The following is a 21476-nucleotide window of genomic DNA, read 5'->3' on the forward strand; positions in this document are numbered from 1 at the left end:
TGTGCCCATCATATGCAGTCACTTGTGCCCACCGATCCCCACCCACTCGCGTGGCTGGTGCAGAAAAAAAAGTACCACCCCCTCCCGCCCCCGCCATAGGAATCCATGCATCTGGCGTCCTGAAAGGGGCTGGGCGCATGGATGGGGGGGGGGTGGTATCCGTGCGCCCACAGTGCCACTGGTAATGTGGGTGGATTTGTGCTTGCCAGAAAGGTGATATGGTAGATGGGGAGGGGAAATTGGGGGAGGTAGGATTTGTGCTAGTAGGGGGCATGGGGGAGATCTGTACTGGAAGGGGAAATTTGAGGGGAACGAGGATTTTTGCTAGGAGGGGGAGAGAGAAGATTTGAGCTGGAAGGGGGAGGGGGCAAAGAAGGGTAATTTCAGCAGGGGGGTAGATTTATTTTGGTAGCGTGGGAGGGAAATTATGCCTGTAAACATACAGATTAGTGCTCGATTTTTATTTTGGGGGGGATTTTTGCTGACACATAATGCTCATACATCTCCGGGGGGGGGGGGCGTAGCAGTTTGACATGTTTGCCCTGGGGCTGTAGATGACGCTGTCCTGGCACTGGTTGTCACCCCATAACAGGAAGTGCCTAACCAAGGACCTCCATGGCAGGATCACATTATGGTGTAAATACAGCACGGCAAGCAGAGATGGGAAGATGGAACCCAAGAAACATCTTTCCGGAGAAGATTCCGGCAATGTGTAGAGAGAACACCGGATCCTCTGCCTTTCCCACACCGGAATTCCCTCCAGAAAACAAAAAAACAAAAATACAGGCTCCTTCCAAGTGGGGGGCAGAGCGCCGATCATCACCCCTCCGATTCCCAGGACGGCGGTGACCCCCGGATGCGGCCGGACGGACGAGGTTTACTGGCTGCAGCTTTCCAGGAAATCTGGACTCGCCGGGCCGGGGGGATGAAAGGATCAGTTCTGGCTCAACATTGATAGAAAAAGCCTTTCCTGGGGACAACGCCTGTGAGTGGGAGTGACATCAGAATGAACCGGCTGCAGGGGGGGGGGGGGGAACAATCTGAGGAGGGTCAAAGGGGAACTCCAGACAGCCGGCACAGTTCAGAGATAGGCAATATGAATAAAAATAAATAAATAAAAACAGCTTAAAGCGGAGTTCCAATAAAAAAAAAAAAGAAAAAAAAAAAAAAGAGGGTTTCCGCTCCCCCCCCCCCCCAAAAAAAATGACATGTGAAATGTGGCATGTCAGGGGGTCGCCTTCACTTAAAGTGGAAGTTCCATTTTTGGGTGGAACTCCGCTTTAACTTTTTTTTTAATCTTTGGATGACTCGACTAAGATAGGACATTAACTATAGTGAAGAATCCCCCCGACCATTGTCTGTACACCCTTCTGCCTTGTGATGGCGCTATAGGACAATGAACACCACATAGAGAGGGGCAGGAAGAGTTTTCACCCCAGTGTGGTGGTGTAGCTGCATCAGTCTATCGGAATGAATATTAAATATGATAAATAAATTATATATATATAATTTATTTATCATATTTAATAGATAGAAGAAATGTCACTGAGGGGTGTACTTACTTTTGTCAGATACTGTGTGTGTGTGTGTGTGTGTGTGTGTGTGTGTATACTACACACACACACACACACACACACACACACACACACACATACATACATACATACATACATACATACATACATACACAGTATCTGACAAAAGTAAGTACACCCCTCAGTGACATTTGTGTAAATCTTTTCTTCTCTCTTTTCATGTGACAACACTGAAGAAATGACACTTGTCTACAATGTAAAGTAGTGAGTGTACAGCTTGTATAACAGTGTAAATTTCCTGTCCCCTCAAAATAACTCAACACACAGCCATTCATGTCTAAACCGCTGGCAACAAAAGTCAGTACATCCCTAAGGGAAAATCTCCAAATTGGGCCCAAAGTGTCAATATTTTGTATGGCGGCCATTATTTTCCAGCACTGCCTTCACCCTCTTGGGCATGGAGGTCACCAGAGCTTCACAGGTCACCACTGGAGTCCTCTTCCCCTCCCCCATGATGACATCACCAAGCTGGTGGATGTTGGAGACCTTGCGCTCCTCCACCTTCCAAGTGAGGCTGTCCCACAGATGATCAATAGGGTTTAGGTCTGGAGACATGCTTGGCCAGTCCATCACCTTCACCCTCAGCTTCTTTAGCAAGGCAGTGGTGGTCTTGGAGGTGTGTTTGGGGTCGGTGCAGCAGGCGCTGTCCAGCCTGACCTGCCCCGTGAACAGAGAATACCCAGAGCGGAGCTTCAGCCTGGGATGGGGGTCAGGAGGAGGCAGGTAAGAGGAAGAGTGGGAGGAGGCCAAGTCGCTGCACCATGGGCCTTTGGGTGGTACTTGCCCCCCTGGGCCAAAAGTTGCCCCTGATTGTATGTGATGGAAAATGTGAAAACAAGTAATAAATCAAGATTTGCAGTGGTGGTTGTAGATGTAGACAGAGTCTCGGGTGGCCTGGTCATGTGACGCGGACTGTAGGGCGCTGCATTGTGCCGCCATGTACGGCTCCATTCAAACAAACAATGGCTGACATCAGCCGCTCACAGACTCCTTATATTCTGAGGACAAGGCCCCTTGTAGAAGTTCCGCAGACACAGGTCGGTGTTTGTCTGTTTGTCAGACCCCTCACATGAGAGATCAGGCTGACTGCAACAAAGATGCGATTATTCCCGGACGGAGTGAAGCGATCACTTCAGCGCAGTCAGATAGCCGGGGTCCTAAGATGGGATAAAATGGGGAAAAATGCCTGAAATCTCCCATTATTGTCTCTGTACAAGAAGTCAGAGCAACAGCTAAGTGTCATAGATCCAAAGAGAGAGTCCTAGGAACAGCCAACATGTGTACGGGGCACACCGGTCTTCTTTGTCAGGGCTGAGGCTCAGTTCAGATACATGTGAGCGCATTTGCACTGGTATGTCAGCCCATTCATTTCAATGCACTGCCTTACCTGTGAGCCCAGGGGAAAGAAGTCCCTGACCCCTTTTTTGTAAATTGCACCGCACTGAGCCACATGGTGCTGAGGTACTATGTGATGTGATGCGTGCAGACATGCACTGTGGGTGCAAGTGCATGGCGCTGCCATTAAGAACTAATAGCATCCCCCCCCCCCCCCCGTGCATCTACTACCAAGCCTAAAGGGTGCTAAATCATCATTTGTGAGCAGACAACCTAAGGTGACACACATAAAATATATGTTATACTGTATGGATCACCACACAATGGAAATGGTGAGTCTTCCCAACAGGGACCCAGGGGAGGAGTGTCTCCCCAACAGGGACAGAGAGGATGAGTCTCCCCAACAGGGACAGAGAGGATGAGTCTCCCCAACAGGGACAGAGAGGATGAGTCTCCCCAACAGGGACAGAGAGGATGAGTCTCCCCAACAGGGACAGAGAGGATGGGTATCACCAACAGGGACAGAGAGGGTGGGTCTCCCCAGTGGGGACACAGAGAGGGTGGGTCTCCCCAGTGGGGACACAGAGAGCGTGACTCTCCCCAGTGGGGACACAGAGAGCGTGACTCTCCCCAGTGGGGACACAGAGAGCGTGACTCTCCCCAGTGGGGACACAGAGAGCGTGACTCTCCCCAGTGGGGACACAGAGAGCGTGACTCTCCCCAGTGGGGACACAGAGAGCGTGACTCTCCCCAGTGGGGACACAGAGAGCGTGGCTCTCCCCAGTGGGGACACAGAGAGCGTGGCTCTCCCCAGTGGGGACACAGAGAGCGTGGCTCTTCCCAGTGGGGACACAGAGAGCGTGGCTCTTCCCAGTGGGGACACAGAGAGCGTGGCTCTCCCCAGTGGGGACACATACAGAATGGGCTTTGCCCAATGGGGACACAGAGCAGGGGTCTACCCAATGGGGACACAGAGAGCATGGGTCTACCCAATGGGGACACAGAGAGCATGGGTCTCCCCAATGGGGACAGAGAGAGCATGGGTCTCCCCAATGGGGACAGAGAGAGCATGGGTCTCCCCAATGGGGACACAGAGAGCATGGGTCTCCCCAATGGGGACACAGAGAGGATGGGTCACCCCAGTGGGGACACATACAGAATGGGTTTTGCCCAATGGGGACAGAGAGCATGGGTCTCCCCAATGGGGACAGAGAGCATGGGTCTCCCCAATGGAGACACAGAAAGCATGGGCCTCCCCAATGGGGACACAGAGAGCATGGGCCTCCCCAATGGGGACACAGAGAGCATGGGCCTCCCCAATGGGGACACAGAGAGCATGGGCCTCCCCAATGGGGACACAGAGAGCATGGGCCTCCCCAATGGGGACACAGAGAGCATGGGCCTCCCCAATGGGGACACAGAGAGCATGGGCCTCCCCAATGGGGACACAGAGAGCATGGGCCTCCCCAATGGGGACACAGAGAACATGGGCCTCCCCAATAGGGACACAGAGAGCATGGGTCTCCCCAATGGGGACAGAGAGGATGGGTCTCCCCAATGGACACAGAGAGATGGGTCTCCCCAATGACACAGAGAGGATGGGTCCCCCCAGTGGGGACACATACAGAATGGGTTTTCCTCAATGAGGACACAGAGAGCAGGGGTCTCCCCAAGGGGACAGAGAGGATGGGTCTCCCAATGGACAAATAGAAGAGATGGGTCTCCCCAATGGGACACAGAGAGCAATGGGTCTCCCCAATGGGGACACAGAGAGAATGGGTCTCCCCAATGGGACACAGAGAATGGGTCTCCCCAATGGACAAATAGAGAGCATGGGTCTCCCCAATGGGGACACAGAGAGAATGGGTCTCCCCAATGGACAAATAGAGAGGATGGGTCTCCCCAATGGGGACACAGAGAGCATGGTCTCCCCAATGGGGACAGAGAGGATGGGTCTCCCTAATGGGGACCAGAGAGGATGGGTCTCCCTAATGGGGACACAGAGAGGATGGGTTTTCCCCAATGGGGACAATTCCCATTGGAATTAATTGCTCCACAATGCATCTGCCCGCAGGAAGAAATAAACGCAAAGATACCCAAGAACGCACGCCTGTCTTTTCTTTACTCTTGTGTGCATTTTTACAATTTTTGATTACATTGCATTTTTTTTTCTTTTCATGAAGGTAAAACACCCGGAGGCGTTCTGCCAATTCATTTAATAGACGCCATTCTACAGACTGGAATCCTTTGGCCAGTTTTCAGTATTTATTCCCAAAGTGACCGGTCTTCCTATAGATTGCTCTCCATTCCCGGCACGTTAATGAACGAGCACTCAGCTGCTGGAGCGTGACACAAATAAAAGGCGATCTAGTTTCAGCGCTAATCCATACGACTTGTATAAACCGCGTTTATCTCGCATGGCCTCCGGCGGAGTAATTAAATTGTAATCTATTTCAGGCAGGTATGCATTGTGTGTCTCAGTAGCTGTCCTGCTTATCTAAAACCGATTCACCTGCCGCTTATAGCCAATAAAAACGTCTTCCTACGTGCCAAGAATCACGCCGCGCTCCTAGGTGAGGTCACGGCGCAGAATTTCAACCGAGGAAAAGGGACAAAGGTCAGCGTCTTCCCGAAATTGTCACTTCCTGGACCGACACAGATCGATACAAATTGAATAAACCTGAAAGTTTGATACAAAAAAAGGTCAATGTATTTTCTAGTGAAATGGTAAATATAGAGCCTCGAGTGTGCCGCCCTGAAATAGGATAGGCCGCATTCTCAGTGATGTCATCGCTCTCTAGCGATTGGTATGGCTGCATTCTAGTGATGTCACTGCTCTCTAGTGATTGGATAGGCTGCATTCTCAGTGGATGTCATCGCTCTCTAGTGAATGGATAGGCTGCATTCTCAGTGATGTCATCGCTCTCTAGCGAATGATAGGCTGCATTCTCAGTGATGTCATCGCCTCTCTACGGATTGGATAGGCTGCATTCTCAGTGATGTCATCGCTCTCTAGCGATTGGATAGGCTGCATTCCTCAGTGATGTCACCGCTCTCCTAGCGATTGGATAGGCTGGCATTCTCAGTGATGTCACCGCTCTCTAGTGACTTGGATAGGCTGCATTCTCAGTGATGTCATCGCTCTCTAGTGATTGGATAGGCTGCAGTCTCAGTGATGTCACCGCTCTCCTAGTGATTGGATAGGCTGCATTCTCAGTGATGTCATCGCTCTCTAGTGATTGGATAGGCTGCATTCTCAGTGAGGTCATCGCTCTCTAGTGGATTGGATAGGCTGCATTCTCAGTGATGTCACCGCTCTCTAGTGATTGGATAGGCTGCATTCTCTGTGATGTCATCGCTTCTCTAGTGATTGGATAGGCTGCATTCTCAGTGATGTCACCACTCTCTAGTGATTGGATAGGCTGCATTCTCAGTGATGTCATCGCTCTCTGTGAATGGATAGGCTGCATTCTCAGTGATGTAACAGACTTTTAGTAAACACTCAGTAACATGACTATCCTAACTTTGCTGCAACTTTAAGAAAAAGCAATGACATTACAATCCTGATCGGAGTTTGGGATTGGTGGCGACACCTCGCTGTAGACCGGACCCTGGAGAGGAATCAGAGGAGAAGAAGCCATATTTTCCTACATGGAGGATAAATCCTGTAAGTACAGAGTGTGGACGCCAGGCCCCGGCAATGGCTTTCTGGAAACCCAGCTGGAAAATCAATGATTTATCACAGATGCACGGCTCTGTCCCGGGTATTGACGCTGATCTGACACTCCCTCTAACAGTCGATCAGCTTTGGTGAGGAAAGTAAAGATGGAATTTTCAGACTCTCATAGAGAGAATGCCGATGACTCCTCACTTTTCATATCCCGGCCTTTCAGCCAATGGGTGCCTTAAAGGAGAACCCCGGGCTGGACAATAAATCCAGTGTGAAAACCCACTTATCGTTCCGCTTTTTATATTTACAAGTTGTGTTTTGGGGGGGGGGGGGGGGCTGGAACTGGGATGAATTCTTCACACAATATATCACAATTCCAGCCATTGCACACAATGCGGTTCTCTCCAAAAGTGGAATTTTAAAGTGGGTCTCTATAATAGAAGAGTCATAATGCTCAGCTTTCCAGCGCCTTGTGTCTCCAGCCTCCCCACAGTTCCAGCACTGCAGCGTCCATAGGACTCTATGGGCTCATTTACACCAGATACAAACGCAGTACAAACTCATATGCAAGAAAAATGATTGGATGCAATGAGCCTCATTTACACCCCTGCAGTGTTTTCACTAAAAACTATGGGGTGTGTATGCTTTAACATTTTTTTCTATTATTATTTTATATATTTTTTTTTTTACATTTTACTAAATGTTTTTATATTATTGCTATCATAAGACAAAATAAAACCCCTATTTTATAGCATGGGGAGGTGACGGGTCCTCTTTATGGAGACATTGGGGGTCTGTGAGGCCCCTAATGTCTCCACTGCCCTCCAATGTAGCTTATGGAGACCCTTATGTAAGGGGGGACCCTCATGTAAGGGGGCACCCTCCCTGATGGGGACCCTCATGTAAGGATGGACCCTCATGTAAGGGGGGACCCTCCCTGATGGGGACCCTCGTATAAGGGGGACCCTCCCTAATGGGGACTCTCATGTAAGGGGGGACCCTCCCTGATGTGGACCCTCATGTAAGGGGGGACCCTCCTTGATAGTACCTCTCACATAATGGGGATCCTGATGGGAACCCCCACAAAGGGGGGAGATCCTCACGTAAGGGGGGGGACCCTGATAGGAACCTTTTTGTAATGGGGACACACCCCGAGGGTGACCCTTTTGTAAGGGGAGACCCTGGTGGGGACTTTGACATAAGGGGAAACCCTGATGGGAACTCTCCCTGATATTGACCCACATGTAAAGGTGGGGGGGGGCCTCCCTGATGGGGACCCTCATGTAAGGGGGGTCCTCCCCCTCCCTGATGGTACCTTTCACATAAAGGGGATCCTAATGGGAACCCCCTCAAAGGGGGGGGTCCTCACGTAAGAGGATCCTGATGGGAACCTTTACATAAGGAGAGACCTTCACTGATGGAGACCTTTATGTAAAAGGGAGAACCTGATGGAGACTTTAAGGTGGGGGGGGGGGGGGGGGCTCTCTTGTAAGGGTGGACTGTCATGCTGAGCGCACACATAAAGGGGAAACACCAACATAAGGGGGGACTCTGATGACAACGAGAATGAAGAACAATGGAGCTTTGAGTTTTTTTACGAATGCAGACAACTTAGTTTCAATCTTCTTGTAACCACGATGCAAACAACAGAAGGCAGAAGGTGAGGAATGAAGACATGTGATGACTGTACAGCCCCCGGTCATACTACATCTAAGAGAGCCACATTTCCTGGTCTGTGACGTTACATGGACTGACCCGGGACACAGCCAACTTTACACTTCATTTGAATGAAGCATAATCCCACCAATTTTATGAACCTCAAATCAGCGGGTGACCTGGATCATGAACCAAGGCTTATGCCAGGTTGGGTAGTGTTCTAGTCCCCCTCCAAGATCAGCAGATGACCTGTAGTCTGTGCTGGATGGTGCTTTGTTCCTACTCTGAGATCAATGGGTGACCTGGTTGGGACCTGTGGCCGATGCTGCGTAGTGCTTTGGACCTCCTTCTAGATCAGCCGGTGTCCTGGTTGGGACCAGTGGCCGATGCTGGATAGTGCATTGGACCCCCTTCAAGATCAGCTGGTAAATAGTGCTCCAATTCTCCCCTAAGATCAGCAGGTGACCTGGTTGGGACTTGTAGTCTATGCTGGATGGTGTTCCAATCCTCTAAGATCAGCAGGTGACCTATGCTGGATGGTGCTCTGGACCTGAACTGAGATCAATGGGTGACTTGACTGGGACCTGAGGTATATGATAGATAGTACTCTGGTCCTACTCTGAGATCAATGGGTTTCCTGGTTGGGACCAGTGGCCGATGCTGCGTAGTGCTTTGGACCTCCTTCTAGATCAGCCGGTGTCCTGGGTGGGACCTGTGGCCGATGCTGGATAGTGCTTTGGACCTCCCTCAAGATCAGCAGATGTCCTGGGTGGGACCTGTGGCCGATGCTGGATAGTGCTTTGGACCTCCCTCAAGATCAGCAGATGTCCTGGTTGGGACCAGTGGCCGATGCTGCGTAGTGCTTTGGACCTCCTTCAAGATCAGCCGGTGTCCTGGGTGGGACCTGTGGCCGATGCTGCGTAGTGCTTTGGACCTCTTTCAAGATCAGCTAGTGTCCTGGTTGAGACCTGTGGCCGATGCTGCGTAGTGCTTTGGACCTCCTTCAAGATCAGCTAGTGTCCTGGTTGGGACCAGAGCCCGATGCTGTGTAGTGCTTTGGACCTCCTTCAAGATCAGCAGATGTCCTGGTTGGGACCTGAGCCTGATGCTGGATAGTGCATTGACCTCCTTGAAGATCAGCCGGAGCCCTTATATAGACCTGTGGCCTTTCCTCGATGGTGCTCTGGTCCTCCCCTGAGATTAGCAGGTGATCTGAAAATAGCAATCTAATCCTGAACAGGGGTTCTAACCCCTCTACACTATTCAAAACTGAAAAGGTTTTTAAGGTGTTAATACATTTTATGGTAGAGCCATGGCTTCTCGTGTTTTCTCTTAGTCCCCCTGCAAAGTCCCACAAATACCTAATGCTGCTTCCTTTGATGAGATGGCAACGATGCTGCACTGCTACTGAATTCAGAGGCAGAGTTGCCACTGTCTTGTGGGTGGTGCCCGCTTGAACTGCGCTGGGATGTGAAGATATGGCAGGGGTAGGGTTGCCACCTTTTCTTTAAGTCAAACCCGAACACTTTAGCGGCGCACACCATTTTTTTTTTATATACTTTAAACTATACATATATCTTGCTATTAAATAATATTTCTAATCATATGGAGTTAATAACAAGAGTCCCCCCTTTACATCAGAGTTCCCCCTTTTATAGCTGAACTCGCAGAGTTCCCTTTCACTGTAAGGGGAGACTCTGCAGACTCTGATGTAAGGGAGAACTCTGGGGCCTCTAACATAAGGGATACTCTGGGAACCCTGATTTAAGAGGGAACAATAAGAACTCTGATGGGAGAAGACTCTGATGTAAGGGGAAACACTGTGGCCTCTGCTGTAACATAAGGGATGCTCTGGGAACCCTGATTTAAGGGGGAACACTAAGAACTCCTGATATGGAGACTCTGATGTAAGGGGGAACACTGTTGCCTCTAGTGTAAAGGGGAACTCTAATGTAAGCGGTGCTCTGAGAACCCTGATTTGCGTTAATGTACTTAGAGGCAGGAGAGAGAAGGGGGAGACTTCAGTCACAGACAGGGATGGATGGTGAGCTCACTCACCCCTTAGCAGTAAGCACCTCTCATCCAGATGTATCTGAGGCTGCTGGATTTAAATTTGTGGCCCCAGCTTTCCTTTACTGAGGCACAGCGCCAGGGTTTGGAGTGTGGGCAGACACAGAGGGGTAGGGGTAGGGGTGGGCGTAAGAGGTGCAGATTGAGCCCTCTCTCCTCTCCTGTCTGTGTGTGTGTTTGGGGGAGGGGGTTGTTTAGTGTTGGCTTTTGGCAGTGTGAAAGAGTGCAACAGACACTCTCAGCTTAGACAACTGCAGCCAGCAACCCTGCTGGGAAGCCATAGACCAGTCTAGATAATGTGTCTGGGTTTCAGGCAGCCTGAAACCCAGACGCATGATTCCAAACCTGAACTGTCCGGGTGAATCCTGGACAGGTGGCAACCCTAGGCAGGGGGCGTGGCCATCAGCCTTTTGGTTGGTCATCAGCTACTGCCCGCCCCTAGTCCCGCCCCCTGCTTTCTGGACGGACAGCACCGACTCTGTTGCTGAATCTCCCCCATTGTGAGCTGCAGTGTCTGGGAGGGGGAGCGCGTGAGACAAAAGGGAAGGAAGATTTTAGTGCATGAGGATTGTGCAACATAAAGCAACCAGATCTGGTATATGTATAGCGTGTCATACGGGAGCCTTTACTTTATCTGAGGTCCATGGCGCCTTTATGGTCAGTAACCAATTATCTCTGCTTTCTATCAGGCAGATGTTGGAGCCGAGGAATGGAAGTTTCGCTCAGAAGTCTCCTCGGTTTTTGCTTCACAGAGGTCCCTTGAGATGACCCCCGAATGAATTTCCGAAGAGCAAATAATATTATAAGCAGCTGCTAAGTCAGGCTGATTGCAGAGCTGAAGTCATGAATGGCCCCCAGTGTGTGTGGAATTCACAGGCCTCTGATGTCCTGCACATTCTCCGCGTGTCGTCATGGGTCGCAGGGTCAGAAAATCGCACTGGAGTACAATGGAAGTCTGTTCTACACACCCATTGTGGCTCCGGACTCGCCAACCTACGGCCAAAGTCCTACAACCCAGTCCACCATGCATCGTATTCTACGCCGGACCCGTCTGCATCCCATTCAGATCACTGTGAAGAGCATGGCGGGGCAATAAAAGAAACATTCAGAGCATCTCTGAAACACAAATATTAGTATATAGTGTGTCGCTTTAGAGACCCTGCATAATACATAGATCTGGCTGCATATACACATCAGTGGGTGGCGGGAGCTCCTAAGCCAACTGCATGCACACCGTGCACTCCCAGCACAGTGATGGAGATGACAAAGACAAGGCTGGGTCTATAGTACTGATCTACAGCTCCTGATCATGTGACCACTGTGACAGCCAATCACAGTGGTCACGTGATCTGACATGCTGCTACCCATGGGGTGTCAGCAGTATCCCACCTGTGTGTGTGTGTGTGGAGGGGGTGTCAGCAGTATCACATCTTGGGGGGGGGGGGGCTGTCAGCAGTATCCCACCTGTGTGTGTGTGGGGGGGGGGGGGGGGGTGTCAGCAGTATCGCATCTTGGGGGGGGGGGGGTGTCAGCAGTATCCCACCTGTGTGTGTGGGGGGGGGTGGTGTGTCAGCAGTATCACATCTTGGGGGGGGGGGGGGGGTGTCAGCAGTATCCCACCTGTGTGTGGGGGGGGTGGTGTGTCAGCAGTATCACATCTTGGGGGGGGGGGTGTCAGCAGTATCCCACCTGTGTGTGTGGGGGGTGGTGTGTCAGTAGTATCACATCTTGGGGGGGGTGTCAGCAGTAACCCCCCGTGGTGTGGTTTCAGTATTATCCTGCCTGTGGGGGGTCAGCAGTATCCCACCTGTGTGTGTGTGTGGGGAGGGGTGTCAGCAGTATCGCATCTTGGGGGGGATGTGCCAGCAGTATTCCACCTGTAGGCTGTCAGCAGTATCCCACTCGTGTATGTGGGGGGGGAGGTGTCAGCAGTATCCTGCCTGTGTGTGTGTGGGGGGGGGATGTCAGCAGTATCGCGTCTTGGGGGGGGGGGGTTGTGTCAGCAGTATCCCACTTGTGTATGTGGGGGGGGGGAGGGGGTGTCAGCAGTATCCTGCCTGTGTGTGTGTGGGGGTGTGTGGGGGGGGATGTCAGCAGTATCGCGTCTTGGGGGGGGTTGTGTCAGCAGTATCCCACTTGTGTATGTGGGGGGGGAGGGGGTGTCAGCAGTATCCTGCCTGTGTGGTAGGGAGGGGGGGGGGGGGGTTGTGCCAGCAGAATCCTGCCTCTGTGTGTGTGGGGGTTGAGGGGGTGTCAGCCGAGTCCCGTTTGGGGGGAGGGGTGCCAGCAGTATCCCGCCTGTGTGTGTGTGGGGGGTGGGGGTTGAGGGGGTGTCAGCAGTATCCTGCCTGTGGGGGGTGGGGGTTGAGGGGGTGTCAGCAGTATCCTGCCTGCTGTGTGTGTGGGGGGGGGGGTTGGGGGTTGAGGGGGTGATCGGCAGCATCCCGCCTGGGAGGAGGGGTGTCAGCAGTATCCTGCCTGTGTGTGTGTGGGGGGGGGGGGGTGTGAGTGTGGAGGGAGGTGTGTGTGTGGGGGGCAGGGATATGTGAGGGGGGAGGGGGTGTGTGGAGGGAGGGGTGTGTGGGGGCGGGGATGTGCGAGGGGGAGAGGGTGTGTGTGGGGTGTGTGTGTGTGGGGGGGGGGGGGGTGGAGAGGGGGTGTGAGAGGGGTCCCGCTTTTTCACTACATACAAAGTACATGAAGAAGAAACTTCACCATCCACACCGACATGCCCCTCCCCCGCTGCTTCAAATTATCTGGAGCAATGCGTTTCTGTGATGCATTTTGAATGCGGTATGCAGGAGCCGGATGGAAACAGCGGGAAAAAAAAAATCAGCAAAAACTGCACTCTTACAGCGCCTTAGGCAGCTGCCTCATGTGTCTAGCAGCCCATATACATGTGCGTTGTGGCGAGGCCCATGGGCTGATGCTCCTCCCCACAAACACAAAAACGCACGCACTCTGTGCAGTATATTGCAGTGCGGAATGGTGCCCCAATGCATTGTACAATAGTAGAACGCAACGCAAAGCGGTCCCGCAGGGATTTTCATTGGCTGCCCTTTCATGATAACGCATGTGTAATAAACGCATCGCCACAGAAGCAGTGTGAAGGGGTCCTAAGGCTGCGCTCATACTTGTGCATTTTGGGAACCCGTGCAAAATTGCGCGCTTTCCTGACACGTGCGAATACTCAATACTCAAGTCATTAATTCAATAATAACACCCCCATACAATTGCTAACGCGCACGCCAAAATGCACCGAGCGACAGCGCCATGCGTTTTGGTGCGGCTTCATTTTGCGTTAGGCCGCGTACACACGCGGGGACTGTTCGCCCAACTTTGTCCGCTGAGCAGTGTTTGGGCGGACAGTCCGCTCGTGTGTGGGCGTTCAGCGGACAGTTTCAGCGGACAGTTTGCTGAACAAGGTTTTTCGGAATTTCCGAAAAACTGTCCGCTGAAACTTGGTTTCAGCGAACAGTCCCCTCGTGTGTAGGCTTGTTCGTCAAACTAAGTTCCGCGCATGCTCAGAAAGGATTTTCACGCCGAAAGTTATAATGCAGTGTATAGGACGTCGTATTTTTCGTCCCGTCGTACGTGCCGTTCACGTCATCGCGCACGGTTTCAGCGGACTGTTCGTACGTCGTGTGTGGCCATGTCCGTCCATGCTAATTTTGAGCGGACTGTTTGCCGAAACTGTTTGACGGACAAAGTTGGGCAAACAGTCCCCGCGTGTGTACGCGGCCTAAGAGTCGCGGACTTCTTGTTCCATCGAAATGAATGATCTTCCCTACACGTGACGCACAGGGAATGCACAGCAAACGTGTGTGTGTGCGCTCCGTCACGCTCCGCGCGCGCCTGCATGGTGTGGGGGCGGAGCCTTCGCAGGCCCCTCGTACATTTTGTGTCACCCAATCCCCGGGGGCGAGTCTTTCCAGAGCGTAGCTACGCCCCCGGCGACAACGGCGATTCTCTGCATCAAAAGAAGCGATCGATATCGCCGTCGGAATGAAACGATCGCAAGTCGTCACCGACAATTTGCAGTAAAAGTGGGTGTGGCTACGTATGCATTTATACGGTGAATGTATATAAAATAAGCGCAGCGCTAATAAAATAGCAACATTGCAAAATTTACAAAATTTCAAGTGAAAAATAAGATAAAAAGAAAAACAAAGGCAGAAACCCAGTCCATGAGCGCAGTGCTAATAAAATAACAATACGGTGGGTGTGGCTATGTACGCATTTATACGGTGGGCGGGGCAGTTAATGGAGTGGGCGTGGCTAAAACCCAGAGATAGCTTGGCCTGAAGGCGCCCGCCGTCACATGTCAGTCCTGTTTGTTGAACGGCCAATAAATGGCCAATAAACTGTCACCTGACATTATGTAACATTTCTAACTAGAAACAATGTATCCGCCGCGAATCGCATCTACAGAATCACACCAGGAAATGAAAGTATCTAAAAAGGGAAACTTTATTTTTATTTTTTTTCCTTTGTGCTGGATAGAGTGCAGAGGGATTAGACCCCCTGTCAGTTTTTATTGCAGTCTGTGCCCCCCCCCCCTCCCCGTTAGGAGTTTCCCCTTTATATTTGTCCTGTTTACTATTATCGTGTAAAGTAAAAGAAAATCCCCAGAACAGGAATCATCCAATGGGGACACTAGTCCAGGGATTCCCTCACTTTGGAGGGATTTCCTCTCACTTCCTGCTTTGGCTTTGGGACAGGAAGTGAAGAGAAATCTCCCCAATAAAATTTTTTTTACTTTTTTTTTTTCTGGATAGGTTTTATAAACAGAACGTAAATTTTTTATTCGTTTTTTTCAAAATTGTCGATCTTTTTTTGTTTATAATGCAAAAAACAAAACGCAGGGGGGGGGGGTAAATCTTCTGAAGTTGTTCGTTTTTTTTTTTTCAATTTTGATTATAGTGGTGAGGGATTAGAACCTCTGTTGGGTTTTTATGTTTTTTATTGCAGTCTGTGATCCTGCTGGGGAGATTCACTCTCTCTATTGGTCCATGATGACTATTATCACAAGTGATGGGAAAATCCAAAAATCTGAGTTGTCACCAAAACAGGAAAAAGAGGGGGAAATCTTCCAATGGGGTGACTTTCACACGATAAGCCCGATCGGATCCGTTTGTCAGTTTTTCAGGCCATTGACTCCTATGGGCAGGTGGATGTCACTGACACCCGCACCCATCCGATCCGATCCAATCAAAACAGACGGCAGGCGAAACGTTCAGCTATCCATCTGGCAACCTTGCAATCGGGAGCTTTCCGATCATGTGACCATTGTGACAGCCAATCATGGCAATCACATCATCAGAAGCACCCCGTCAGTGGTGGCTGCTGCTCTAAACTTTTTTTTGGGGGGGGGCAAAACCCCCATTGCTCGGTCGGTCGGTTGGTCCACCCCCCGGTCACTCGGTCGATCACCCATCGGCCCTGCACTTACCCGACCCAGGCCATGGGTAGCTTCAGCGGCTTACCCCTGCGTCTCCTCCTTGGCGCCTCCCCCCACTGCTCAAAGGCCAATACGGTCGCTTCTCCTCTCCGCCAGTCCGGTCTTAGGACCCGCTTCCTGATTGGCCGAGAGGAGAAGCCCATAACGAAAATGAATGCGCTAATGTCACACAAGTGGATGGGCTCGGGGGGCGCAGAGCACTGTGCCCGAGTCCATCCTTTTTTGAAGCCAATTAGAGCCTCGGGATCTAATCATGTGCTTCGAAGAAAAAAAGAAAACCCCATTGGAATCCATGCGTCCGGCGCCCTGCATGTAAATTGGGGGGCCGGGCGCATGGATCTGAGGGCAGCGCCCCTATATGGAACAGCCGCCACTGAACCCCACCTCACCGCCCCGGCATCAGAAACCTCTTAAAAGGCCGGCGTCAACAAGTTAAGCCAATAAAGTGAGTTTCGTGTAGCATTCACACCCTGTAAAAGCGTGCAATTTTGTGCACGCAGTTACGAAACGCTCCTGTTGTGCTCGCGTTGTCGTCCATTTTTAATGGCACTCTGTTAAAAGGGGCAAAAAAGATGGGTGTTTGTCGCATGAATAAAAAAAAAAAAGGTGTTAAAAGATGGCAAAGCACGCGGTCAAAAAACGCACAAAGCTTGACACTGGAAAAAGGTGGGGTGAGCTGCTTTTCATGTTTATAGCGCATAGGGCAGACAGTTGTAATCAATGGGGTGACCTACACATGTGGCACAAAAAAACGCAATTTTGCGCGCATTTACAGAAACGCAAAATGTGAATGCGGCCTCAGGACCCATTCACACTGTTGGTTTACTGCATGCGTTGGTGCGATTCGGTCCTTTTCATTCTGGATCGCACCCCCCTTACCCAGCGTACCTTGGGGACGCGTGTTGCGGTGCAGCTCAATGCCATAGCGTGCGCTGCAAAACTGCTGCATATGCGATTATTGCTGTGTTTTGCACTCAAGTGGATGGGCTGCCCCAATGCAATGCGTATTAATGCGCAAAACACAATGCACATGTATTTACCGGAAACCGCGGCAGACCAGGTTGCTGTGAATGGCCCCTAAAAGAATGTTTAAAAAAAAAAAAATCGCGTTCGCGCGTTCTCTACCGATCGCGTAGTCGTTGTTCAGACTCCCTAGTTTGGGTTTTCATTATACTGTAAAATAAAGATATCTGTGTGCTAAATCAATAACCGATCGATTAATGAGAAGCTATGGACATCCACGAGCCGCGACGCAGAGTGCCTGCCGCAGTGATGTCACCGGTTCCCAGTACAGCGATAGGCTGCCTATCTCCTGGGAATGTGCACGTCCATAATTTCTTGGTTTATAAAAAAAAAAAAAAAAAATCGGAGCTCTTCTCCGCCATACACACCGCAGAGCATCCAATCACGTCTCCCGCTGAGCGAAGGGACCCTCAATACAGACTCTTCGTGACTCGTCTGCCCCCTGGTGGTAGAACGCATAGAATGTCCCCACCATGCCAATGGGAGAATTTAGCTGCTGAGCAAACAGAACTCTTGCAATATTTACCAAAAAACAAGAACAAAAGTAACTCCCGCGTGTAGCGAAGGTAACCCGAATTCCAATCTATAATCCACCGCAGAGCAGCACTCAGACTGGGAAAGGGAGAGCCAATCAGTGGTGCTGCAGGTCACATATGCAGTCAAGAAATTGGCAGACAGGAGGAGAGACCAGCAAAGGTGAGCTCCTCCCCTCACCTGCTGCTGCTGCTGTTCCTTCCTTTGTCCAATCACAGGCTGGGGGGCGGAGAGCTGACCAAACTGCATGGGTTAACTGCACTAGGGAAGAGTCAGGTCACCGGCCCGGCCGTGCCGAGCTCTGTACTGGGCGGAGCCAAATATTCATCCATTGGCATCTCTTATCTATGGATTTGCCTGAATGTCATCTTTTGCAGATTGTATTACATGATATATTTATTATATTTATTATATATATGAATCTGTTGTCAGATTATTTCAGGACTTTGTTCCTATTGTAGGGAACACTAATGGGCCTCTATTCATAATTCACATAATGAAAGAAAACAAAATATTAATTAGAGGCCTAAAGGTTGCAGGAGCCTTTCAGAAATGTAGATCTGTTTCTACTAATTAATGCATTAAAGCAGAACTCTGACCAAAACAACAAGAAAACGGTCATTCTCCTTTAATTCTGCCACTAGATGTCCTCGGTCTGACGACCAGTAATCAGTCATCCCGCTTCATCCCGGACCAGCCCCCAACCTGTGACTGGACAGTGAAAGGAGAAGCAGCTCAGGGATGAGCTCATCGCTCTGTCACTCTCTGCTCTCTCCTCCTATCGGCATGCTTCCTGTCAGCACATGAACTGATTGGCTCCTTGTACTAGGTCTTCCTCTCAAACCCAAGCCATGTTGTACAGGGGACTGCAGGAGGCGCATACAAGGTCCCATTAAGGTACTTACACGAAGGTCACAAAAAGGTGTTGTCCGAAACGCACCTCGAGGGCCGGGTACAAATGGCAAAAGAAGCCGTATAGCGTAATTCCGTGTATTTATTGTAAAAAAATCTGGAGTTACAGCCTGTGGGACCACAGAGCCCAGCGGTCCTCGTAACGTTTGCGCTCTTCTCAATAGGATTCCGGGATTTCTGATGGCCCAGTGAGGACAACGCAGGCCGCAGTGATACAGCCAGTGGGACTACAAAGCCCAGCCACCCTCTCAGAACGCATCCGACTTCTGTTGTGGGAGTCCATGCTCTCCGGTGAGTGAGAGGAGCACACGGGGGGAGCACACATAGGGGGAGCACACAGAGAGGAGTAGAGAGAGGGGGAGCACACAGAGGGGAGCACAGAGAGAGGAGCACACAGAGAGGAGTAGAGAGAGGGGGAGCACACAGAGGGGAGCACAGAGAGAGGAGCACACAGAGAGGAGTAGAGAGAGGGGGAGCACACAGAGGGGAGCACAGAGAGAGGAGCACACAGAGAGGAGTAGAGAGAGGGGGAGCACACAGAGGGGAGCACAGAGAGAGGAGCACACAGAGGGGGGGCACCAATTTTACACTGATGTAAAGAGGGGAGCACAGAGAGGGGGGAGCACACAGAGGGGGAGCACACAGAGGGGGGAGCACCAATTTTACACTGATGTAAAGAGGGGAGCACAGAGAGGGGGGAGCACACAGAGGGGGGAGCACCAATTTTACACTGATGTAAAGAGGGGAGCACAGAGAGGGGGGAGCACAGAGAGAGGAGCACACAGAGGGGGGAGAACAGAGAGGGGGAGCACCAATTTTACACTGATGTAAAGAGGGGAGCACAGAGAGGGGGGAGCACAGAGAGGGGAGCACACAGAGGGGGGAGCACACAGAGGGGGGAGCACACAGAGGGGGGAGCACCAATTTTACACTGATGTAAAGAGGGGAGCACAGAGAGGGGAGCACAGAGAGGGGGGAGCACACAGAGGGGGGAGCACCAATTTTACACTGATGTAAAGAGGGGAGCACAGAGAGGGGGGAGCACACAGAGGGGGGAGCACCAATTTTACACTGATGTAAAGAGGGGAGCACAGAGAGGGGGGAGCACAGAGAGAGAGGGGGGCCACACAGAGGGGGGGGGCACCAATTTTACACTGATGTAAAGAGGGGAGCACAGAGAGGGGAGCACAGAGAGGGGGGAGCACACAGAGGGGGGAGCACCAATTTTACACTGATGTAAAGAGGGGAGCACAGAGAGGGGGGAGCACACAGAGGGGGGAGCACCAATTTTACACTGATGTAAAGAGGGGAGCACAGAGAGGGGGGAGCACAGAGAGAGAGGGGGGCCACACAGAGGGGGGGGGCACCAATTTTACACTGATGTAAAGAGGGAAGCACAGAGAGGGGGGTGCACACAGAGGGGGAGGGGGGCACCAATTTTACACTGATGTTTGTCTTGGCACTTTATACTGCGCATCCGATTAGGTTGAAGTTGCACTGGAAAAACCTCCCTGGATTCACATGAACTTTAATAAATACTATATTATAATTATTATTTGTTTATTTTTTTATTTTGTATTTATTTTTTGTTTAACACTTTTACACAGTCTATCTTGTATTTTATCTTTATAACCTTTTTTTTAATTTTTTTTATTTTTATTATTTTCTTCTTCTTCTTTTTATTTCTCATAAAAGGTATTTCTAGTTTCTAGTTCAAGTCCAGTATGAGTGAAGCCCACCGGCATGCCCAGCGCAGGCGCCCCCCCCCCCTTCCAGCTCTGCGCTGCAGCTCTTCTGTTGCACTTCAATTAGGACCGGGCATGGGTCAGCCTTTCAGAGAAAAGTGCTCAGTGGGTCCTGGAGAGGCCTACTCAGCCCTCGAAAAGCCTGGAAGATTACAACAGATAAGCAAAAAAAAAAAAAAGCAAAGCAAGGCCTCGTCCTCCTTCCTTCCAACTGTGTTCAGCCACCCGGCCTCTCCTCACCCAACGCCGCCTTCACCGCCCCAACCAGGTATTCTATCCGAGAATGAATAATGCAAAAACGCACGCAGCGGGGCCAGCATGGCGGCTAATTATAGCCCTGCTCATCATATTATTAGATTGTAAGCTCTTCTGAGCAGGGCCCTCTTAATCCTCTTGTATTTTATTGTATTATAACTGTATTGTCTCCTCTTTATATTGTAAAGTGCGGCGTAAACTGTTGGCGCCGTATAAATCCTGTATAATAATAATAATCATATAGAAGACCATCAGACCTTGGAGACCTCCAGGCCTCCTCCTTCTGCTCTCCCCCAACCTTCATAAAAGCAAAAAAAAACTTAACAAAAAAAGTCAATTTGAGTTTTTTCGAGGTTACCTTGAGTTGGTAGGGTTGGATCTCGCTCAGGCTTTGGTTCCGTAACTTCTTGGTTAGAACCTTCAGCATTGTACAGATCCCGAGGAGGAGGAGGAGGAAGGGGTTAAACTCTCATTTGCACACGCACTCACACACGCTTACACACACCGAGAAGAAGGAAAAATTCTGCAGGCTGTAAAAACCTCCACAGGCATTTAATTTTTTTTTTTTTTTAAATATATATATTTTTTTTTTTTTGTTATTTTTTGGTCTTTTTTTTTTTTTCTTAGGCTTTTCCGGTTTCGAATACAAAAAAAAAAAAATGCTAAAAATAAGAAAATAAAATTAGGTGAAAAGCGAAAAAATTAAATAAAAAAGTTGCCGGGTTTTCGGGTTCTGGGAGAAGGCGTGCAGCGGCGGCGGCGGTGCCGGACCGGACTGGGTTTTACGTCGGGGCGCCCCTTGGCTTACATCACCCCCCACCCCCCCTACTTGGTGCTCAGTTGTGGGCTTTAGGTTGTCCTGGGAGTGGGGTGGAAGTCTCCATTGCTTCTCACTCATGCACACTCCTAGCACACACATTCACACACACACTCTGCCTCTCTGTCTGCAGGGCTCTGTGCAACTTGTAACAAAACACAAGGGCCCTCGGCGCTGCCCTCCCATTGGCTGACTCGGGGGAAAACTGTGTCACTTTTTTTTTTTTTTTTTCAGGAGGCCGGCCCTTTATTTAAAGGGAAAGTGATAGCAAAGCTGGGCCAGGCGTTCTGCAGAGAGATGAAGTTCAGGCCCTCCCCCTCCTTTCCTGTTATACTCAGGGATGGGGGGGGGGGGGTAAGGCTGCACATTGTCATCAGGGGAAATAAGTTCAACTCACTAATAT

At 50.6% G+C, this 21476-nt stretch overlaps 1 protein-coding gene across 1 annotated transcript in view; it reads right to left on the bottom strand.

Annotated features, from left to right (window-relative positions):
• LOC143989336 (uncharacterized) overlaps positions 1 to 21229 on the bottom strand; it is a 92297-nt gene extending 71068 nt beyond the window's left edge. The window contains exon 1 of the mRNA XM_077489424.1: positions 20615 to 21229. Coding sequence (XP_077345550.1) covers positions 20615 to 20683 — 69 coding nt within the window. The 5' untranslated portion in view covers positions 20684 to 21229. The remainder of the gene's footprint in view (positions 1 to 20614) is intronic.
• Between the last annotated feature and the right edge of the window lie 247 nt (positions 21230 to 21476).

This window comes from Lithobates pipiens, unplaced genomic scaffold (assembly GCF_037356315.1).
Source record: "Lithobates pipiens isolate NorthernLeopardFrog02 unplaced genomic scaffold, aLitPip1_a1.2 Scaffold_18, whole genome shotgun sequence".
Lineage (NCBI taxonomy): Eukaryota > Metazoa > Chordata > Amphibia > Anura > Ranidae > Lithobates > Lithobates pipiens.